This window comes from Rana temporaria, chromosome 2 (genome assembly GCF_905171775.1).
Source record: "Rana temporaria chromosome 2, aRanTem1.1, whole genome shotgun sequence".
Classification (NCBI taxonomy): domain Eukaryota; kingdom Metazoa; phylum Chordata; class Amphibia; order Anura; family Ranidae; genus Rana; species Rana temporaria.
In genome coordinates, this window is record NC_053490.1 from 133830392 (window position 1) to 133849791 (window position 19400).

The window sequence follows — 19400 nt, forward strand, 5'->3', positions numbered from 1 at the left end:
ATAAATAAGTATTTTGTTCAACTGCCCTCTTTTGTTGCTTGATCAGAGTATTCCAACTTGATGTAGATGGGGGATTCCTCCAGCTGAGCCATTGTATTCTGACACCCAGGAGACTTTCCTGCTTTCAGAATACACTGATCAGCCTGCTATTGCCAGGTGTGCTGATCGAGCGACAGAAACCTGACAAAATTATTAAAAACGTTGATTGGTAGCTCAACTGTACATGCATTGAAATTCAGCTTAAAGCCTTTGTTACTGCAACATTTCATATTTCCAATATGTGCCTACTGTATAATGTACTAGATCAAGAATGTATCCTGTTCTCTGTATCGTTTCCTTTGTGTGAAATCCCTGGTGTTCCTGCCAGGTCAGCACACCATGGTCAGTTCTCTAGCTATGCTGGGAACTCAGCCTACTCTCCTCCTATGATCAGACTTGTCCCGACTATGGATGGGCCCGATGTTCGAGTCGAACGCAAGCTCAACGTGAACATTGGGTGTTCGCCGAATAGCTAACAATTTGGCGTGTTAGTGTCAAATTCGAAAGCCACGGAACACTTTAAAAAAAGTCTAGAGAAAAATCAAAAGTGCCAATTTTAAAGGTTTATATGTATGGTATTGTCATAAAAGGTGTATCAATGCAAATAAAAATAAAATAAAAAACCCTGTGGCGTCAGAGGGGGCATCCACGCACGCGAGTCAAGGGCGGGGCCACCACTATTTAAGAGGCGTCACGGCGGGTGTAGTGTCATTCGACGGGAACCGCCCATGGAGGCGGATCGTGACGGCAGGTTTTTTTTTTTATATTTTTTCCCCCTCCGATCGAGATGGTACATCGCTGGAATTTTTTTTCTGTGTCCTTTGTTTACCATTTTTAACGTTTCCCGATGTCAGCGCTGACGTAACTAATGATGCAGTGCGTGCAGTTAAGTGAAACAGCCGATGTCAAGTCACAGGAAGTGAAGTAGGTTCCACATTATGCCAGGTTCGACAATTTGTCCAATCACCTGCCCTGCAACTACAGAGGCTCAAAAGGGTCATGGGACATGTATCAGGACTGGTAAAGAAAGGAAACAGGAAGTCCAAGAACTTTGTGATGTCACACCTTCTCCTGGCTGAATTTCAGATACAGAAACCTGCTTTTTACAGCCAAAGTAGGTTAGTTATACACAATCTGACACTGAGGTTGATTCATTTACATGCACAATGAATCAGTTTTGTGGAGGAAAAGCTGGATTTTTTTTTGCAACAACAAAAAAAAAAACCACACACACACACACACACACACATTAAAAAAATAATAAAATCAAAAACCTGACTTTCGTACAGCTGGAGGAGCACAAACTGGTTTTGGGTCATTCATACCGAGTTTATTTTACAAACAGGAGGTGGCACAATGTGCATTAGAGCGGGAGAGAGCGTTGTGTCAAGATCAGAAGAGCAGCAGAGGGAAGAAGATGGAAGACCGGGCAAGACCGAGCAAAAGATAGGTGGAGGAAACCCGGCAGAAGACACCGGAAAGACAGAAGAACCAAAGAGCGGAGAAGAGCTGGACAGGGAAGAAGATGGAAGAGACCCCAAGAGCTGCCTAATAAAATTACTTTAAAAACCTGTGTAGTGCATTTTATTTTTGATACTTTTCCCAGGTGAATGGGTAGGGGTACAATGTAACCCATACTCATTCACATAGGGTGGGGGGCCGGGATCTGGGGGTCCTTTATTAACGGGGGCTCCCAGATTCTGGTAAGTCCCCACCGGCAGACCCTGACAACCAAAGACCAGGGTTGTCAGTAGGATGCCCTTGTCCTCATCAATATGGGGATAAGGTGCTTTGGGTGGGGGTGCAGGGCCCCCCTGCCCCAAAACACCAACCGCCCAATGTTGAGGGCATGCGGCCTGGTACGGTCAGTGTACATTGCTGGCAAGCAAACGTTTTATTTTATTTTGCATTAAAACCTAACAAAAAACACAAACGCCCCACAGCCAGCATCGTTTTAAAATAAAGCTTTTTTAGTTTCCTCTCGAGTTAAATGTAAGCACAATTACTATAAGATCTTAACATGTTAGTGTAATTTCAAAATGCTGTCTTTTTTCAAACAAGCTTTCGTTACAGGAATCATTGCCACGATACTGCCATGGCATTTGTTCAGATATTTCTTAATATGAGGGAACATATGTCCTGTACGGTCAACATGTCACGTATGATCCTGATAAAGACTAGGGCCTGTTTGCACCCGAGCGTATTGGATTTGTAGGCAGAAATGTGCGATTCCAGAATCACAACACTTGATGATATGATTTTGCCACAATAAGCGTGACAAAGCACACAATGCTAAATATGCCAGACTCAGTGTAAAAAAGCTGAGTTAGGCTTACCGGTAACTCCTTTTCTGAGAGTCTTCCAGGACAGCCCATGAGACCTAGGGCTCCTCCTACCAGGACAGGAAACACGTTAACCCCCACCAGATAAAAGGGCGGTCCTCCAGGCCCCATGCCAGTCTTCGAGAACCGTAGGACTACCCTGAAAAACATATGCATTAATAACATAACTTCCATACAACAAAACCGGGTGGGAATCCGGCTGTCCTGGAAGACTCTCAGAAAAGGAGTTACCGGTAAGCCTAACTCAGCTTTTCTCTCAAGCGTCTTCCAGGACAGCCCATGAGACGATGAGCCAGAACTTACCAGTCTAGGGTGGGACAACTGCCTGAAGGACCTTTCGACCAAACGCCTGATCTTGAGCGGATAGCAGATCCAGGCGATAATGCTTAATAAAGGTCGAGTAACTGGACCATGTGGCAGCTTTACAGATTTGTTCCGGTGAAGCACCAGCCCTCTCAGCCCAAGACGCAGCCAAAGCCCTTGTTGAATGCGCTGTAACAAAAGGTGTGGGAACTTCTCTGATTTTATAGGATTCTGAGATTGCCTGCTTGATCCATCTAGCCAATGTGGCTTTAGATGCACCTTTACCTTTGTGTGTACCTGAAAATAGTACAAATAAAGCGTCTGTCTTCCTGAAGGTCTTGGTGACCTCTAGATATGCAAGAAGGGTTCTTCTTACATCCAAAAAACTAAATTTCTTTTCCTGATCACCCTGTGGTGAACTACAAAAGGATGGCAGTACACTGTCCTGTGATCTGTGAAATGTACTAGCTACCTTAGGCAAAAAACCTGGATCAGTTTTTAATACAACTCGATCCTCCAGAATCGTGAGGAAAGGCTCCCTCACTGATAAGGCCTGTAACTCGCTTACTCTACGAGCTGAGGTAATGGCTACTAAAAAAAATGTTTTTAAGGTAAGTAGTTTAACAGAAATATCCTCTAAAGGTTCAAAAGGAAACTCTACCAGAGTTTGAAGTACCAGGGACAGGTCCCAAGTTGGACAACTTCTTACCACATGGGTCTTCAAACTACGGCCCTCCAGTTGTTCAGGAACTACAATTCCCATCATGCCTAGTCATGTCTGTGAATGTCAGTGTGTTCCAATGCCTCATGGGATGTGTAGTTCTGCAACAGCTGGAGGGCCGTAGTTTGAGGATCCCTGTCTTACCACTACTGGCCTGGCCCTTGAAATGGATTTAAAGAATCTAGCTACCGTGGGATTTTCCAAAAGAGAAAACTGGAGGAAAACGCTGATAGCTGCCGCCTGCACCTTCAAGGTACTAACTGAAAGACCCTTGTCGACACCCTCTTGAAAAAATTCCAAAATAGAAGGAACATCATGCGTTGATCTTTGGTTTTCAGACAACCATGAATTAAACTTTTTCCAAACTTTGGAATAAATGGCTCTAGTGACTGGTTTTCTGCAATTTACCAAGGTTTTAATCACCTTGTCCGAAAACCCCTGAGCCTTCAGTATCTTCTCTTCAGATACCAAGCTGTTAAGCTTAATGAAACCACCTGTGGGTGTGACACTGGACCCTGCGACAGCAAGTCCTCTCTGTTCTGAAGTCTCAGTGGAGGCTCCGAGACCAGAGACTGTAGCAGGGAAAACCATGGCCTCTTGGGCCAGAAGGGGGCGATCAAAATAAGGTCGGTCTCTTCTAGGAGAAACTTCCGGAGTACTTCTGGAATGAGTCTGATCGGCGGAAAGGCATAGCAAAGGTCGAAGGGCCATGGATTTGCCAGGGCATCTATCCCCAGAGATCGATCCTCTGGGTTTAGAGAAAAGAACTCCTGTCTTGCGGTTGTCCTGATTCGCGAACAAATCTGCTTCGGGACAACCCCATTTGTTGGTGATCTCCGCAAAGACTTCTGGATGAAGCGACCAATTGTCTCGCTCCACCCTGTGGCGACTGAGGTAGTCTGCCAGACTGTTTTGTGTCCCCTTCAGGTGCACTGCTGAAATTGAGCCTAGATTTACTTCTGCCCAGGACATTTCTTGTGCTATTCCTTGAAGAATTCGACTCCTCGTGCCTCCTTGTTTGTTGAGGTACGCCACTGTCGCAATGTTGTCTGACAGAATCTGGAGATTGTGACCCCTGATCTCCGATTGAAAGGCTTGCAGGGCTCTGTGAACCGCTAGCAGTTCCCTCTGGTTCGATGAAGCTCTTGCTTCCTTCGAGGACCATTTTCCCTGTGCGACCTGATCTTTGAGGTGGGCTCCCCATCCCCAGGCGCTTGCATCTGTCGTGATCCTCTTGGATATCGAGATGGACCATGGCAGGCCTTTTGTTAGGTGCAGATTCTTTCTCCACCACCACAAACTTCTCTTTACCTTGGTAGGTAACCAAACTTTTGACTCTAGGGACCTGGCGTCCCCATCCCATTTTTCAGAAGGAATCTCTGCAATGGTCTCTGATGGAACCTTGCCTATGGTACCGCAGGGAAACATGAGGTCATGAGACCTACCGTCCTTGAAATTTCCCTCAGCGAGACCAACTGATTGGTCTGTAAGGCTGACACTGCTTGCACCATCTTGGAGACCTTTTCTTCTGGGAGAAAAACTTTTTGGACTACTGAGCAAAAGTCGTAACCCAGGTACTTCACCCTCTGGGCTGGATCTAGGGAAGATTTTTCCCTGTTTATCAGCCAGCCCAGGGACTGAAGAAAGTCTAGCACAGTCTGGAGATCTGCTAGTAATTTTTGGTGAGATTCTGCCACTATTAATAGGTCGTCCAGGTAAGGGATGATAGTTATCGCCTTTAACCTTAGTGGTGCCAGCGCCTCCCCCAATACCTTTGTGAAGATACGAGGGGATGAGGACAGACCGAAGGGGAGGGCCTGAAATTGAAAGTGCCTGATTTCCGTTCCCATTTTTACCGCTATTCTCAGGAATTTCTGGAATGCTGGGTGGATCGGGACATGTAGGTAAGCATCCCTTAGATCCAATGTGGCCATAAAACAGTTTGGGTAAAGCAGATTCTTGATAGAGAACACTGTCTCCATCCTGAAGTGCTTGTACCTGATCGATCGATTTAGAGATCGAAGATTCAGAATGAGCCGATACTTCCCTGACGGCTTTCTGATGACAAAAATGTGGGAATAAAACCCTTTGTTCTGATCTGACTGGGGAACAGGAATCAGGACTTTTTGGTCTAACAATTCTCCTACTTGGAGACCCAGAGCTCTTGCTTTCTCCCGATCTTTGGGAGGAGAGGTGATCAAAAGACGTTCTGGTGGCTGGCAGGAAAACTCTAGTCTGTACCCATTTGCCACCAGATCCAGGATGAAGGGACTTGAGGTGACAGCTGCTCATTGTGGGAGAAAAGCCTTCAATCTTCCCCCCACTGGCAGAAGCTGGTCATTGTGGTTTGGCGGGCTGCTGAGGTGTGTTAAATAAAACACCTCCTCTGCCTTTGTATCCGGTCCAATGTTTCTTGGGCCTATTGTCCTTTTCTTTAGGACCCTGTTGCCATGGCAGGCCTTTGTTTTGGCCACGAAAATTTTTTCTTCCAGTCTGCTTTTTCTTTTCTGGAAAGGCCTTTTTCCTATCAGCCGTACGTTCCAGAGCCTCCTGCAGACCTGGGCCAAAAAGATGCTCCCCGGTCAGAGGCAGCCCACATAATCTTAATTTAGATGCTGCATCCCCAGACCATGTTTTAAGCCAAACACTTCTTCTGGCTGAGTTCACCAAAGCTGAAGTCCTGGCCGTCATCCTTACTGATTCTGCAGAAGAATCAGCCAAAAACCCCACAGCACTAAACAGGAGAGGAAAGGATTTTAAAATCTCTTCCCTAGAAGTACCTGCCAAAAGATGGGTTTGGATTTGTGTAAGCCATTCCTCCAAATTTCTGGCTACACAAGTGGAAGCTAAAGCTGGTTTGAGATTCCCCATAGTTGAATCCCAAGCTCTATGAAGGAGGACATCACATTTTTTGTCCATAGGATCCTTAAGCGTACCCATGTCATAAAACGCCAGGTCCGAATTTTTTGAAACCTTTGAAAGAGGAGCATCTAACTTAGGGTTCTTGTTCCACGGTAGCGCTGCGTCCTCATCAAATGGAAACCGTCTTTTTAGGTTACCAGAAAAGAAAGGTTTTCTCTCTGGATTCTCCCACTCCAGTTTGATCGTATCAAGGAGGGAATCGTGCACTGGAAAGTTTTTACTTCTTTTGTGCAACCCTTTGTACATAAGGTCATGTTTGGACATTTGTACCTCCTCCGACTCCATTTCAAGGGTAGTATAGATGGCTTTTAACAAGTTATCCACATCTTCTAAAGACAGTTTAAACCTTGAGCCCTTAGAGGATACTCTATCCCTAGTCTCTGTATCTGACTCCGAGTCTTCCGGAGAAGAATGGGTAGATTTGGCTTCAGCCTCAGAGTCTTCACTCTCTACGCTCACCTGTGGGGTGCAAGCAACTGAAGCCTTTCTTTTTGAAGATGTACCCTGTTGGGGAGCCTGCATTTTGTCAATTAGATTTCTAAATGAACCAAAAGTAGAAGCAAGCTCATCCCTGACCGAAGTCAACATTTTTTGACATGAGGTCACTGGGTCATCCTTCACTAAAGCATCTATACATGTGCGACAAACTGCTTTGTTCCAAGTGGAGCTCAGTTTGTTACCGCACACTTTCTCTTATGTGGCTGCGCTTGGGATTTTTCCTGGGTCTTGCCCTGGAAGACATAAAATAAATAACCCCCATAAGTAACAAACCACAAATAAATACTCCATCACCACGTGCAGGAGAAGGGAAAGTGTGTCCCCTAACACCAAATCCTATGATTGGGAGGGGGGGGAGAACACTCATCAGGATAGCAAAAAAAGTCCATACTTAAAGCTTACCTGAGAGGTGCTGGTGTTGGAGACTGCATCTGCCTGAGAAGGAACTGCAGGAGAATCCATGCCGCCCGACTGGTATTCTAACAGCCTGTGCTGCTTCTACCAGCGATCACCAGCCAGCCATTTAAAGCTACTTTTTCGCGCCGTTTTGGAGACTGGAACCGCGTCTCCGGCGCCCGATGATGACGTCATACGACCCGGAAGCGACCCCTCCGGATCTTCCTGTGGGCCAGCTTGGAGGGCAGAAGCTCCGCCCCTCCAGCGCCAGTGACTTCCTGGAATCCTAGCACGAGACAGCCATGCTGTGTGCGGGACCCGTCACCACCAAACGGCTGCAGCTTTTGCTAAGACGCTAGGGACCCGACGCCATCCCGGTCCTGGCCCTCTCCAGGCACAGAGAAAAAGAGCCGCAGATTACCACCTCTCCAGTGGACACTGCACATGGCACGGAGGTTAGTTTTAAATTAGCACATACCCCTAAACAGCCGTTAGAGCCTCTGCTCATGAGACCTAGGGGACCAGGTTCCTTGAAACATGTTACCCCCCGTCCGGAGGAAACACTAATACTGGCATGGGGCCTGGAGGACCGCCCTTTTATCTGGTGGGGGTTAACGTGTTTCCTGTCCTGGTAGGAGGAGCCCTAGGTCTCATGGGCTGTCCTGGAAGACGCTTGAGAGAAAATTGGCACACAAGCTTTGGGCATGTTTTTTGGATGCAAAATGAATAGCGCACTCAAAAAAAAAAAAAACACACATACTAGTGGCTCTGCTGAAACACATTGTAAAGGGACAATTCTCTCCCCCCCCCTTACATTCCACCAGAGTCACTAAATAACAAACTCTGCTAATTCAATTCTCGCCACTTTGCAGTTCTCTGCTATGCTGTTACTTTTCTAAAAATACCTAGCACAAGAGGTGCTAGCTTCAAAAACACAGCAGAACTACAGCAACAAGCCAAAATTTAAACACAACCCTAAGCACAGCTAGAAAGCTCTTTGTTGCAAGTACATGTGACCACTTGCTAAGGCTTCCGATGTGTTTGCCAGCAGCACTAATCAGTGTATATTTCGTCAGGGAAAGTGTCCCTGCTGTGAAAACAACACCTGTGTGAAGGATTCCCCCATCTACTTAGGATGTGTATTTTTCATTCAACTCACTAGTTAAAAGGAAAAACAAATGACCAAGGTATGGGCTACCCAACAATGATGCATAGATCAATATCACATACACAGGATTCCACTGAACTTACACCAGATCCTTTGCCAAATACAGGCTCAACCAAGTTAACAAACAAACAAAAAAACACACACACACACACACACACACACACACTAATTAACATAGCTACTCACAGCTGACGACAACTATACCAAATATAAAAAAGGATCCTAAAATAAAGCACTACAGATTACTGTGGGTGTGTCAGACTTCTCACTCAGAAGCTGTGGGCAACTCCCATTGTATGAATGTCCAAAGAAAACATTTTATACTGTAAAAAGCTTTAGCCATACATTAGAGAGATGACTAGCGCTAGGTATGTGTAACAAACTACTTTAAGCTTGTATACATGTGTGGCAAATTTCTCTGGCCAAGTCAAGGAATTGCAGAGCTGGCCTTGAGCCTAGGTTCACACTGCTGCGAATTCAAAATCGCGGTAAAATGCGGGATTTTACCGTGATTTCGCGGCCGCGATTTTGCCGCGATTTCGGCCGCAATTTAATGTAAATCGCGGCCCGAAATCGCAAAAGTAGTACAGGAACTACTTTTTGAAATCGCAGATGCGGCGTCGCACTGATTAGGACAGTGCCATTGCCGACAATTTGAGATGCGATTTGACATGTCAAATCGCATCTCAAATCGTTCCAAATCGTACCCAGTGTGAACCAGGGCTCAGACACGGAATTAAATCAAATGCAGTATGCCTTCAGATGCTTCAAATTGCCTTTCAGATTCTCACCGAGTTGCATCAAGCGTCTGAGTGCAAAAGGCTGGTGTACGTTTTTGCAACACATCTCTGTACATCTCAGCAGCCAAGGTGTTTCACTACTCACAGTGGAGGCAGCCACCCAGCTAAGACAAGACTTTCATGAGCATTAAAAGATCTCCAATATGTACCCACAGACACCTGGTCATTTGTTAAACAACGTAGTGCAACCCCCAATCACAGCCAAGAACTGACAGCTCACCTCCTCCAAGGCCATGTACACAAGATACACAGCCATGCATGCACCTGGCTGCAGCATAGTTTGTCACATTGTTTTGTAAAACAGTAGTTATGCATTTCTGCTCCATAAGTTTACCTCGCATTTAGAAAGAGTTGTGTAGGCAAGTACCTAATAATCAGCCTCAGAGCTCAGCAACTGCACACTCTGTATGGTGCAACAGTGGGGGGGATGTCAAGCATTAATTTCTTCAAAAGGTGTTCCTTTTTGCAGTAATAGAACAAAAAAAGGAACAGAATGCAGGATATCTTATTTTTTATTTTAATATCCACCCTGATAAAAAGTTCAACTTTAAAAACAACATTTTAATAAAAATGCTTTTAGAGGAGAAAAAAAACAAAAACAAAAAAAAACAAACACATTCCATTTAGATGCATTCACACAACAAGGCTACTTTCACACTGAGGCGCTATAGAGCTAAAAATGGCACCTGCAAAGTGCCCTGAAAGCCTCTCCTTTTACTCAGAGCCAAAGGACTTATCACACTGGAGTGGTGCACTGGCAGAACGCTCAAAAAAGTCCTGCCAGCTGCATCTGAGGCGCTGTAGGAGCAGTGTATACACTATTAATAAAGCACCCCTGCTCATTGAAATCAATGAATAGCGCCGCAAAAGACTGTAAATCACCACTAAAAATAGTGGCGCTTTACCGCAACGGCCCAGTGTGAAAGTAGCCCATCAATGAGAAAACAAAAAGGTCAGAAATATTGCTTTATCCCATTGTTTTGCAGATCTATGTAAACTGCAAACTATGACTGAATCAGTTTCAGATATATCAGTTTTACTAACCTGACAGCTTATTCTAAACAGGAAACCCTTGTTTTGTTTGCGAATAATAAGTGTCCAACTTCCAGCTAGAATGAGCCCTTACATTTATAGAGCACCTGTCATTTCAGATCTGTCATGGCAGCGCCTGTCAGCGGGCATCCACTCACCTGCCACGTCCCTCACAGCAGTCCAATTAAAGAGAATGAGGTGGTCAGCGAGTCAACAGCGGGTCAGAGGAGCTGCTGTGGGACAGATGACAGTTGCACTTTCAAAATTATGGATTTAAAGCAAGTTGGATTTAAAATCGACAAGTAAAAAATGTAATCCACCCTGATCTTTATGCATCTTTCTTAGGTGATAAAATGTACACAAAAGAGCATCTCCAAGTGAAGCCATTTTTAGTTTTGGATAGCTTAAGGAAGGGTAACAAGTTTTTATTGCCATCTGTGCCCCCCTTCATTTGTACTAGTGACCATTGCCATCGAGAAGTAAAAGCGAGAGGAAGTCCAAAAACAGAGTTGACCCCAGAACAAGTAGCAAGGTGAAATCTTCCAAAATGTGGACACCTGCACAAGGGAGATCCATCTAAAGCTGGCTATAGACGTATCGAAATTCAGCAGGAGCCAGACAAATTTCAGTATGGGTGTTCTGTCAGGAAAACCAGCATTAGGGCAGAATACAAAACTGGGGCGGTGATCCACATTGCTTGTGTGGATGTAGGGATCTGTCTTTTTGTTCACTAATAATATTATTAATAATAATAATTATGAAAAGTAAAATCAACACACGCAACCCATGTATACTTACTTTGGGAGATTTCCTTTAACTTCCTCTTGCTTTGCTAGGACAGGAAGCTAAGAGATTTCCCCAATAGTAGACAGGAAAAATGAACCGGTAGGGGTTTTAGCGCTACCCAAAATCATACATTACACTAGGATGTCTTGACAAATCTGTGCAACGTAAGAAGAACGATGATCACCTGCAAAACTAGATACAGAAAAATAGTAGCAACAACCCTATGAACTCACACACAAAGCATTAGAGTAGAAAAAAAAAAAAAACACACACAAAAAAGAAAAATGCCAACTCTTTACAGCCTCATTAACATGACGTTAGCAATTACAGTTTACTAATAAAGCAGAAACACTTTTTTACTACATATCTACATACTACATATCTTAAATGGGACAATGAACTTAAGTTCGAACCACAATTAGCATTTTTTAAATGTATGTCCTTTCTTCCTGCGTTTTTATAATATAAATCCGGTCACTTACTATTTTACAATCCGCCGCCGATCCGCATAGATATTAAAAAAAGATAGTTTATAAAACTATGTCTACACCGTTGTCATTTTGCTTGTGGTCATTGTGAAGCCTACAGGCACTTACTTCCTGGAAGTCTTGGATGGGGAGTGATAATTGGACAGCGCACTGCATCCTGGGAAATGATGAAACACATTTCCCAGGAGCATTAGAAGAGAGGGAGATGTCAGAATCCTAGGTGATTTCATAGGCAGATTTCGTGGGACCACATAGCAACAGGCATTTCCAGATGAGAAAAAAAAAAAAAAAAAAAATTAACTTTTTTTTAGGTCTAATGAGCACAATAATGAAAAAAAAAAAAAAAAATTGGGGATGGAAACTCCACTTTAAGAGGGACAATGTCAGCTGCCCAGTCAGGGCAGAGATGTCATCTATCAGAGATTACACAGGGTTGACTCCTGTAACAGGGAGTTTAATAGTTGGATCACAAAGCTTCAACTTCACTAATATTTTTCCCCACAATTTCCTTTTTTTAATTGTAAATGCCAAAATTAAGCTTGACCAGTTCACAACATGTGGTGGTTTTGCCAGCATGAACTACACAGATCATGAACATTTTTCCGAGACATGCTTAATAGCTTCCAAACAACCGATCAAAAACACATGCGTGGACACATATGGGTTGAGTCACTAAAACTGGAGTGTTCATGCCACTTCAAGAAACTCACTTTATGGAGAGTAAGCTTTTGACCCTTAAGAAGCCTTGGGTAGAGAAGACTTACCATGTTACATACTCCACATTTTCTTCTAGAGGTGTTTCGATACCGGATAAGCAGATTTTTTTTTTTTTTTTAAATCAAAAAATAAACGGTTTACACAGTGGCATAGTATCACATGCATCAAATTTATACCTGATCTAAGGGGACTATGCGTTAGAGGACAGAACCTAATCTCTTGGCCAGAATTTTTGTGAATAACTAAAGGGGTTGTAAAGGTTCGTTTATTTTCTAAATAGGTTCCTTTAAGCTAGTGCATTGTTGGTTCACTTACCTTTTCCTTCCATTTCCCTTCTAAATGGAAATTGAAGGAAAAGGCAAGTGAGCCAACATTGCACTAGCTTAAAGGAACCAATTTAGAAAATAAAAGATGAACCTTTACAACCCCTTTAAGGTCAAAATTAAGCAGGGAAATGGGCCTGTAACTTGCAAAGAAGCGGGTCTTTTCCTGGCTTAGGAATAACGGTGATGCTTGCAAAAGGTCCAGTGGCATGGTATGGTTATTTAGAATTGCATTGAAGGCGGTGACAAAGTGGATCTCCAACAGTTGGAAGATTTTATAATAGGAAACTGAAGCAGTCAGGGCCAGGCGCTTTCCCCTTCGGAGATCCAGCAATAGCGCACACAAGTTAGTCTGTGGTTATAGGCTGTGAAAGCAATTCCACCTCCTCTGCATTGAGAGAAGGCAGGTTTGCCGCCGCAAGATAAGTATAGCTTCCACTCCATTCTGGGGACCGTCCACCAAAGGGCGGGGATACAGATTATAAAGGGCTTCATAGAAAGCACAGAATGACTCCGCCATCTCCATGGAATCGTGAGCTTTAACTCCCGCTGAGGTGGATAAAGCAGGAATGTAGGATAAGTTGCATTGGGTTCGAATGGCATTCGCCAACATCCTGCTGCATTTGTCACCATATTCATAAAAGGACCTACGCACCTTCAAGTCTGTTCTGAGATTGAAATAAGGAGTGTTTCCTGATTTGTTCTGAGAGACTGGTTTCTTCCACTTCCAGGGCCCTGTCTGGATGCAATTTATGGCGTTTTTCATAGTCATGGAGTTTTGCAAGCAACCTGGACAGCGTTTTTGCTCTTGTCACCTTAAGTCTGTGACCATGTTTAAAGAACATTCCTCTAATGTAGCACTTATGTACTGACCAAACAGAGGATTCGGAACCGAGTGTTACTCTCGAAAAAAAGTTCCAGCTCCCGTAGAATGTCTTAAACTTGGGGTCCTGTACAAGGGACTCATTTAGTCGCTACGTGGCCGATCTAGGTGCCGGGTGCTGCGAGGCAAGGACTATAGATCGAAGCGTGGTCCAAGAGAGCGATATGTCCAATTTGGGCCCCAGAAACAAGTGGGATCGTGGTTTGGGAGATTAGGAAAAGATCTAGCCTGGGAATGGAAGTCATGAACTGCCGAGAAAAAAGGTGTAGTCCCTCTCCTGCGGGTGAGGATATGCCAGATGTCCACTAGCTGATGTGAGTGCAACAGCTCTCCGGCTCCGTTTTGAGATCTCTGGGACATGGCCAAGTAGTCTCTGCAGGGGAATCAATGGCGAGGTTCAAGTCGCCCTCCCAACACTAAAGTTCCCTCAAAGGAAGCCAATGCAGCCAGGCAGGATTCAAGTACTGGAAGCGGATCTACATTCGGCAGGTACGGGTTAGCCATAATGAAAGTTTGCGACTGGAGTGTACCCTTTACAAAAAAGTATCTGCCTTCATGGTCGGTATGGAGGTCCAACAGCTGCCAGGGTACAGTTTTGGCCAGGAGAATACACGTGACCTTTGATTTTGTGGTGGGCGACAGATGAGCTGTTGGGAAATGCTTATTGTATAGTTTTGGGATCTTATCTGCTTGGAAATGGGTTTATTGCAAGAACACTACTTGAGGCCTTTGTCTCCAGAGTTCAGCTAAACAACTGGAGCGTTTAAGCCTTTCACGTTCCAGGACACAAATTTTAATGACATTGTTAGAGGGGTTGGGGAGGTGTAGAAAAGATGGGAGAAAACAAAATCTCCCAAACGGGGGGCTACTGAGAATTAGGGCAGCTAAGGCCTAGTTGGAAGGGGGTGGGTAAGCCACTTTAGGAGTTGAGCCCCCAATGCGCGGGATACCCCCAGCAATCTCCCGCTGGAGGCGGTCGAAGTAGGAACCGCATTACAAATGGTAAACTTCTCAATAACAAAATAACTAAAACAGAAGTAACATTTCAGAGAGTACAGGGAGTGGCAACAACAATGGAACATTTACAAACATAAAATCATTACAGAAATATGACGGTTGGAGAGACCGCTTGCCCCATCGAGAGTCAGTACCCAGTGAGAGCGAACCATAGCTCCGTCTACTATTCAAGTACTGCTAAATACATTTATTCCTAGATGGGAACATCTTTCGGGCCCCAAAAGTGAACCAAATCAGGGGGAAAGATAGAGAGAGATATAGATATAGATATACACACACACACACACACACACACACACACACACACACACACACACACACACTTTTTTTTTCCTAAGGCCAGATACAGCAGATCACTCTCCGCCATATGGGCACACGTTACCAAATGCTATTATACATTGACCAACATGTATAAAACCAGTGTTCAAGAAAATAAAAAAACAAAAACAACTCAGATGATAGGCAGGAGGGAGAGGCATCTGCAGATCCAGCACCACTGCAGACACCTGTGGCATCTCAGTCTGACCCAAGCTTATTGGTTGAGCATGCGCCCTGGGCAGCCCCCCAGAGCCCCCCCCCCCAGTCTCCCAAACCAGTCACAGGTACTAAAAATAAAGGACACACTGACCTGAGTGAGTAAATGGTCCTCTTGCAGATCAAACCCGCAGGGCAAGTGGAAAACCAGTGGGTAGGGGGGGTCCCCGGATGAGCACCCAGGTAAAGCAGCACCCTCCCACTCATCACAGTAGGCCCAGCCAACCTCTACATGAGACCGACACGAGAATCTATTTGACCCCCCCCCCCTTAGATAAATCAGAACTGAACCCATGAAGTCCTCCCATGGGACAGTTAAGACCAGGGGTTCTGCGACAGTCAGTCTAGGATAACCAGAGGTCACCCCTGAGGAGGGACACCAGTCCAAGGAGTCTCCGGCAAGTGAGGCAACAGGTACAATGTAAAAGTGAAGCAGAATTTACATACAGAGGGGGATCTCCCAAGTTTAAGACAGGCCTTAAACCTGTAAAAGCCAACCTTGGAGGCTCATTATCCCGAGGAGCCTGCGATCTCCTCTGCGACCGGCGATTGCGCCGAGACCGTTGGGGTCTGCCAGATAGGTTTGCAGCAGGGTTATTATTGCTTGCCGGAAGAACAGCTGCCAGCCAGTTGGCAGCGACACAGGGGGCAATTTGAGTAAGCTGAGGAAAGCAGGTACATCTGATGGATGGCGAAGGGTTTAAAAGCGGCCTTCCCTTGCATGCGATGAGGTGGAAAGGGTGGCCCCACTTGTAAGTGATCCCCTGGTCGCCCAGTTTCTCTAGCAGGGGCAACAGCGCATCTGGAGGGTTCTCTGGGACACATCAAGCAGAAGAGTAATCTGTACCCCATGAAAATCCACGTTTCCTCTGTGCCAGGCCTGCTGGAGAATGTCTTCCTTAACAGCATAATTGTGCAGGCAGCAAAGGACATCGCTGGGTCTGTCTTCTGCAGGATCTCTGGGTCAAAGAGTTCCGAGAACCCTGTCAATGGTGATGGGTGCCTCCGGTGCCCCGACCCTGTCTTCTGGGAGGCACACGGTTCCCAGAAGACAGCAGGTGGCAGTGGCGAGTCGCACATGCGCAGTAGGGAAAGGTTTCATTTCCTGATTCCCTTACCGAAAAGGGCAGTGGCAGCAGGACCGAGGGATGGCCTCGGGTGCAGACATCGCAGGCACGCTGGACAGGCAAGTGTGCTTATTTTAAAAATCAGCAGCTGCGAAAAAAAAACTGGCGGACTTCCGCTTTAATAAGGCTCAACGAGTAAAAAAAACAACTGTTTATAGTGGATGAAAAAACAGCCCAATATGCTGCTGATCCAACGTTAATGCTATACAAACGGACCCCTTACATTTGCATATGGCTGAGGCCACGAGGATGGATCTATACAATCTTTTGAGCAGGGAGATCACAATGGTCGCCTTTTGGCCATGATGGCCAAAAATGAACAACCTAGTATTCCAATTTTGGAAATATGCAATTCAGAAGTGTAATCTTAAAACTCTTAAGATGTAAAGTATCTATATACACACACACACACTTTCATTTTTTGCCTCCCCCCTCTTATGATGGACACTATACCCAGGCCTGCCATCAGGAATTATGCGGCCACGTACACAGCCTCAGGCTGCAGAGAACCGGGATGGGGGTGCTGGCGCCTGAAATTGAGAAGCGGGGGGGGGGGGGGGGGGGGCGCCGCCAATTGAGAGAATTCAAAAAAAGAATATATAAAAAAAATAAAAATTATAAAAAAAAGGGGGGGTAGCCATCCGGGCGTACTGCCTGCACCCCCATGATGGCGGCCCTGACTATACCCATAGCATCCCTCAATCCTGAGGGCTTACTGTCCCTGAGAAAAGACACATGCTATTGCATGACTTGAAACATACTCACACAGAAGTAGCATATATTCAAGAGACCCATTTCAGAGATGACAACCGTCCCTTTCTTAAAAACAGTTTAACCCTATGACATCACTAACTAAGCTGCCAAATCTAAGTGAGTCTCCATCATGCTCTCTGGCAGACTACCATGGACACATCTGGGTACTCTTGTTGTCACTGATGGATGATTCCTATTTATCATGGGCAGGATTGCGATACCAAGGTGACTCTGGCAACGCTATATGAACTCTTTTGGTCTTGTCCCAAACTCAAGTATTACTGGAGAGCGGTTTGGAGGATAGTCAACATTTTACAGACTGTAAAGGCTCCAGATGAATTGGGTTTTTTTTTGCCACGTTTCTACCATCCAAGCGAAAATGTATAAGTGATCGGTTATTAGTCACCTCCTTAACGCCACCAAGTCTTGCATTCCTCTTATTTGGAAGTGTCCACAGGCACCGACCATTGGCCTCTGGTTTAAAAAAGTGGAATAAAATGGGGGACTTGATACTCACAACATAAGTGTGAATGTAACTCAAACTTGGTCTCTGTGGAATAGGTTTGTCTTCTCTGAAAAAGGGGAAAATTAGTTTTGATGAATAGAGTGTTTGTAGGAGACTACTGGGTTCCTTTGCCGAGATATACCACCAATCTATCCATAGAATTTTGTCCCCCTCCCAGCCCTCTTAGTCTCTCTCACCCATCTTTCTACTCCACCTCCCACCCCTCCTTTTATTGATGTACATTTTAGAGGAGTTGGGTGGTACCCGTTTCTTAGGGTATCCAGTGCTCTGATAATTCCCAGTCCTATATAACATGGGGCATACCTTGTTTTTACCTCATTAGGTACAATCTAAAGTTTCATTATTGGTGTATTGAGTCTCCCTAGTGCCTGGTTGTACTTATGCTAGGTTTACTGGAATACCATTGTTTCTTTTTATGGTCTGGTCGACATGAAACTGCCTTTCTGTTGGGGGGGGGGGGGGGGCTCTCCTCCAGATCTATAACACAACAAGCAATAAAAAAAAAAAAAAAAAAAAAAACATATATAAAAAAAAAAAAAAAAATAAAAAAAAAAAAAAAAACTTTGTTTGACTGCCATGAGGCCTAACACTTAAAAGACCTCCGATACCGCTTGCAAATCAAGGGCCTGAGGATTCCTGCAGATCTGTGTATCCCAGCAATCAACTTCATCTCAATTTCAGTGCACTCCTGGACCACTAAAGCCAAAACTCCGTTTAATGATCAATGCACCTAGAGGTCTCAAGCTTTCAGCTCCCAGGTGGCTGGATGACTACCCACCTCTACCACGGTGGACTATTTTTCTTCGTGGCCTATTTCTGGCGATTTTTAGACCACACCCTTGTTGTGTCCATTTGGCTATGGGCTGGGAACACCAGTATCCTTTCTCTGGTGTCTGTACTGCAAGGAACCAAGTAACTCACATTCGGCCCTCCTGAGGTGCCATGCATTACTGGTAGAACTCTCCAGTTGCAGAGCGCCTACTATAACAATGGTTACTTTCTGCACCCAGGAGCATTACCTTAATCTTCCTACGCATTATATATGGATTGTGACTACATGACCTCTTACGGTTTTATTACTGCTAGTCCCTTTGGAAGAGAAACCAATCGGCATCCATTTTTTTTTTTTGTTAAACCTTAATTGAACACGCCAATTGGCTACCATGCACAGCTGCACCAAATGTGTGTTGTATGTTTTCAGCTAATTTGCTTTCGTCCGTTTTTTGTTCAACAATTCCTTACATGCCACTACCCCAAAACAGTTTGCATTATATATTTTTTCTGTTTCTCCAGTACAAAGGGTCTCCTTCTAGCCCCTTTTGGAGTCCATAATTTAAGCATGGGGACCTGTTGCCATAATGAGGTTGGGGGGAGATGACTCGCTGCCCCCACAGATCCAGTCTCTAAGCCTAATCCCTTAAACTAGGTTTGAAAATAGATTTGGACCCCTCCTGCCCTCCTTAACCTAAAGCCCCTCTTTACTCTTTCCCCCTGGTCCTCTCCCCCCCTCCCATCCTAGCCCCTGCCCCTTCCTGACTGAACCACAACTTCTCCTTTCTACACCACTGCCATATTGACATGTGTGTTGCACTACTTTTCTATGCTGTGCTTTATTGATGTCACAGATTTGCGTACCCTGGTGCCCTTACTAGTGGTGCACCGAAATTTTAGCCGCTGAAAATTGTGTTTTTTGGTATCAGCCAAAAGAAAACAATGGAAGCCGGAAAAGGGGTGGGGTCTGCCCCTGGTGTCAGCCATTGCAGGGGGGTGTCATCCTGGCACACCCTAGTCCTCCCCTGCCTCCTCCCTCTCACAGAGTGATAATCTCTGGTGTGTCACGGAGTTACACTGCACGGACCGCAGTAACAATGTCCAGCCTCCTGTGATAGACGGCACACTGATAAAATGGTGGGACATTGAATTAGTGTGACATGATTGCAGGAAGGGGAACATCGTTACTGGAGCCCTGGCAATTTAAATCCAGCTCAGTGACAGACGGAGATCGCTGCTCTGATCCAGGCACAC

General features: G+C 45.1%; 2 protein-coding genes across 3 annotated transcripts in view; both read right to left on the reverse strand.

Annotated features, from left to right (window-relative positions):
• Nucleotides 1-19400, reverse strand: part of RNF41 (ring finger protein 41) — an 81774-nt gene that overhangs the window by 51741 nt on the left and 10633 nt on the right. The window lies entirely within an intron of this gene.
• LOC120928241 lies at nucleotides 2689-5730 on the reverse strand. Its single transcript, XM_040339349.1, has 2 exons — nucleotides 3550-5730; nucleotides 2689-3393 (listed from the first exon to the last, which is right to left on the reverse strand). The coding sequence occupies exons 1-2, from the start codon at nucleotides 5695-5697 to the stop codon at nucleotides 2689-2691; spliced, it is 2853 nt and encodes a 950-aa protein (XP_040195283.1). The 5' UTR covers nucleotides 5698-5730.